Here is a 4,775-nt window from a genome sequence, read left to right as displayed (position 1 = left end):
ATAATAATAATAATAATAATAATAATAATAATAATAATAATAATAAATTAATGATTAAAAAAAGAAATTGCATGAGGTGAAATATATCTCATTGAGAAGATAACCAAAAGCTCAGATTTTAAAATTAACAAAAAAGTGGGACCAGCAGTTTGTGTAATGGCTGTGACGCTGGACTCCCATGTAGTCAACCATGATTCAAGTACTGGACTCAGTGGCTTAAACTCATGCAGGGAGCATGTGCATGCGTGCCCAAGATCCCAAGAGGAGGATAATGGAGGAGAAGGGATTGCGGCGTGGCCATCCCCCCCAGGGGGTGATTTCTCGCTTTCTGTCTCTCTGTCTCTCTCTTTCTGGTGAGCATGCGTGCCCTATAGCAAAAACCTCTCCAAAAAAAAGATACTCCTATATTCCTATATGGAAAGCATCCTTGTATAAATTATTTTCATCACTATTTCACTACTACGAAACTTAAGAAAAACAGAAAAAATATAGGGAGGGGTATATTCGTGTATGTCTTAGGACCGTGTCTGCTTTCTAATGTACACCGAGTTTTCATGCCTGAGATGTTCTGGTACTTACTGCATTCACAGAGCCTCTAAAGCCAATGGAATACTCACGTTGTTGGATCGCAGAGACACGCGGCCTCCACAGCGGGCACAGAACTTGGTGCGACAGTAGGAGCAGAGATGGCCACACCCATCGGCAAACTTCGTTTTGTGGCATATTCCGCAAGTTGGAGCATCGTCTTTGTGCTCACCCTGGTAACGCCGTGCTTCTTCCCCGATTTTTCTCACTTGTTCCTTATAGCTTTCAAACTGCTGATGCAATCTCCTGGGTAAAAGAGAAAACAATAGCAAACTAAATAAACAATGGAAGACAAGCACAAATACAAACACTTTTTCCAAATGAAATGGAAATGCAGCTGTTCGAATTAAATCAAAACATACAATGCTATGTTCCCCCCAGTCTTACCTCCACAGGTAAGAAAAGTATTAGTATGTATCCCACTAGTCCATTTTGTTTATTACCACAGGCCCATATATAAATAGAATATATACAAGCACCATTTGTTTCCCGCACTGAAATTTTGTATTCACTCTCCTTCTAGACCACTGCCTTTCAAATTTTATCAACTAGGAGCTCGACACTTTACCACTATACCCATGTAAGCTTATCTAACTGAAGTAAAAATGACATAAACCATGTAACTATATAGAATTTGCTCTGATATTTTCTATTTTATTCCAAGTTTAAGATTAAACAGAATTCGAAAATGTTTGTCATTATAAATTGATTTTATGGCCTTCTATTTGACCATGATGTATACTTGGAACAATAACATTTTAAACTACATTGCTAGATAATCTGCTTTCTACTCACTATCTTTGTTTACTCCCATTCCTAAAGACTATTAGTACTTACCTATTTGGCAACATACCTGATTAATTCGGGGTACAGAATGTTAGCTTATATATTACATTCGAGCTCGCAAATCTCCATGACACATTAAAAGTTCTAAACCATGCCTTGTAAGTATTCAGATTTTTACATATCCCAGTTTTTCTTGATCTCAGTGAAGTTATATACATAAGAGTTACTACAACTCAATATTAACTATTGATGATGGGATAACCAATGTCAATGCAATCATTTTCCTTAAGAATGTTCACATTCAATATGATTCAAGCCTCCTCCCTTCTCCATCAGCTCAAATCTCTCAAGCTTAAATTGCTACAAATAGAACTGTTTGCTGTTCTGTATACAGAACTATGACATCCCATGAATCCCCCAGTGAAAGGATGTCTTGGTTTTGTAAATGAGAACTGAGATAGTTGTTCTAATTCTAACCAATAGTCAGTGCTATTTTTTCCAAAAGAGAAACCCTTGGGAAATGGCTGATCAAATTCAACTGTGTATCTAAGCTAGTTTGCTGGATGTGAGTATTCCCTGGGACACAGAGTACACAGATGCTGTTGTGAATTCAGGCAGTTAGCTTGATACTATCCATCTAAGATAACTATGGGGAACTAGTACTCCCTGGAAATAGAATCAAATAAGAAGAGCAAAGCACTTTAGTCTTTGAGGTATTGGGACTTCATTATATTTTCTTTTTAACATCTAATAGCTCTTGAGAAGAACTTAAGTAATTACTTTTAAAATTCTCAATTCCCCTTTCTCTTTGCCAACCGGAAGTTCTTCTCTTTAATTCCCCAAATTAAAACACCCATACTTGCACATAATGTAGTTTAGGATTTGAAAAGCTTCCCAGTTAAAAGGCTAGCTAATTTTAACTCAGAAAAGAATGTGTGTAATATTTTACTTAATGTATACAGGAGTATCTAGCCAATTTACAGAATAGTTATTTGACACGTTAAACATTTTTTTAAGAGAGTATTTTTTGTTTTAAGAGAGATTTTTCTGTAGGGTGCATGCTCTCACTGGAGAGACAGAGAGAAACAGAGAGACGGAGAGTGAAAAATCATCCCCCGGGGGGATGGCCATGCAGCGATTCCTTATTTTCCATTCTCCTCTCAGGATTTTGAGCACACATGCAAACAGGCCCAGTCTGTTTTTCTCCACCAGGTCTGGGACTCAAACCACAGTCAACTACATGGGAGTCCAGTGACATAACCATTATGCTGTCCACTGGTCCCCACGTTAATTTTTTTACAGTTTAAGTACCAATAATCTTGGATCAAGTTGGTGGAAATCAACCATGGATAGCTATTATTTCAAAAGTTACCATATAAAATAGCACTGAAAATATTATGGCTGCTATTAAAAATGAATTATCAAGAATGAGAACAAGGGGGACCAGCAATTGGCGTAATGGCTATGTCGCTGGACTCCCACATAGTTGACAGCGGTTCGAGTCCCAGACCTGGTGGCTTGAACTCACGCCAGGCGCGTGTGCGTGCATGTCCAAAATCCCGAGAGGAGAATGGAGGAGAAGGGATTGTAGCATGACCATCCCCCCCGGGGGGTGATTTCTCACTTTTTGTCTCTCTGTCTCTCTGTGTCTGTCTGGCGAGCACACACGCCCCATAGCAAAAACCTCTCCAAAAAAAGTAAAAAAGAATGAGAACAAGGGAATACCTCCATCAAAACAACAGAGGTAAATGCTAAGCATAGAGAGAGTGTGTGGATAACTATTTATTGCAAAACCCACCAAATCAAAGCTATGTTAGATAAATGAGAAAAAGAAAGTTATGCTAAGGAGAATGTCTCCCTGTAGATCTTTTCCATAATATATGCATGACTTAGTATGGATACTGGAGAATTTTTCAGTAAAAGAGATTCTAAACTTTAGGGGCCATATAGCTTTTGTTGCAACTACTCTACTGTTACATCTGGAAAGCAGCCACAGATGATGTGTAAATGAATGAGAGTGGATATGTCCCAACAAAACTTCATTAACGGAACTAGATGGTAAGCCAGATTTGACCTGTAGACCAGTGGATCAACTTCTGATTATGTAGGTTTTATGCTAAGATATATTAGTCTTTAACCAAAGTCTCTGCAGTTTTTAATTCAAACAATTGTTTTCATACATATTATAGGGTCCAATCAAAAGGGAATGCATTTTAGGAAACTTTTGTATAGAATTACATGCCAGGCACTGACCATTGAGATGAAACCTTATTGTAATGCAATCTCATAGCATTTCATTTGGTTACTCATGGACTACTTAATATGTTTTTTTAACCATGTATTATTTCTATTTCTGTACATGACACCTATCTTCTACATAGAGCTAAGGCATATGCCTCAAAAGTATTAGCCAGTAAGTATTTGCTAAATGGATAATATATATGTATACACACACACACACACACACACATACATTTTTTCATAGTCCATTTTAAGAAAAGAAACCATTGGGAACCAGCAGTTAGCGTAATGGCTATGTCGCTGGACTCCCACGTAGTCGACCGCGGTTCGTGTCTCGGACCCGGTGGCTTAAAACTCACGCCGGGCGCGTGTGCATGCGTGCCCAAGATCCCAAGAGGAGAATGGAGGAGAAGGGATTGCGGCGTGACCATCCCCCCTGGGGGGTGATTTCTCGCTTTCTGTCTCTATGTCTCTCTCTGTCTGTCTGGCGAGCGCACGCGCCCTACAGTGAAAATCTCTCCAAAAAAAAAAAAAAAAAAGAAAAGAAACCATTTACAAACAAGCTTATATGGTGGACAAAATATCCTGAAAATTCCTATTTCCATAAAACAATAAAATTCTGAATAAAATATTTAAAACAATAACTTTTAAAGTATGTTTGCACTGGAGAAAATATACACAAAATCCTCCAAGAACATAAATAAAACAGGAGCAGTAATTCAGAAAAGTAACGTAGCTTTTAACCAGACACCTGTGCTAGAGACATATATGGGCTGAGGATCTGTAGTGAACAAGTTCTTGCACAGGTGTTGGAAAATAAAAAGTTAAGTAGCCACAAAACTAATTGGAAATAAAGTGTAGACAGCCAAACCAATAGTGGGAAAATATAAAACGAGAATAAAGTCAATCCAAAAGAAGATAAGAATTAAAATAAATAAACACATGAATAGAGACAAAGATGAATACTTAGAATGGCAGCATGAGATGATAGACGAATCTAATGCACCAGGAGTCACAACTGTAATGAGTTATAGCATTACTGAAAGGCAAAGATCACTGGGTTAAAATGTTTAATTCTAGCTAAATGAGGTTTGGAAAAGGCATCCCCAAAATACCAAGGCACAGAGTGTGTTACGTAAAAGAATAGTAAATAGATATTCCAG

At 37.8% G+C, this 4,775-nt stretch overlaps 1 protein-coding gene across 1 annotated transcript in view; it reads right to left on the bottom strand.

The window, feature by feature from the left end:
- The window catches only part of LOC114006117 (regulating synaptic membrane exocytosis protein 1-like), a gene marked incomplete at its 3' end in the record, with an annotated part of 286,386 nt that overhangs the window by 49,969 nt on the left and 231,642 nt on the right, over positions 1 to 4,775 (bottom strand). The window contains exon 3 of the mRNA XM_027768226.1: positions 618 to 831. Coding sequence (XP_027624027.1) covers positions 618 to 831 — 214 coding nt within the window. The remainder of the gene's footprint in view (positions 1 to 617; positions 832 to 4,775) is intronic.

The sequence above is a fragment of the Tupaia chinensis genome, unplaced genomic scaffold (genome assembly GCF_000334495.1).
Source record: "Tupaia chinensis unplaced genomic scaffold, TupChi_1.0 Scaffold145685_1, whole genome shotgun sequence".
NCBI lineage: Eukaryota > Metazoa > Chordata > Mammalia > Scandentia > Tupaiidae > Tupaia > Tupaia belangeri.
The sequence above is the reverse complement of the archived record's forward strand: the minus strand, read 5'-3'. Positions and strand labels throughout refer to the sequence as shown.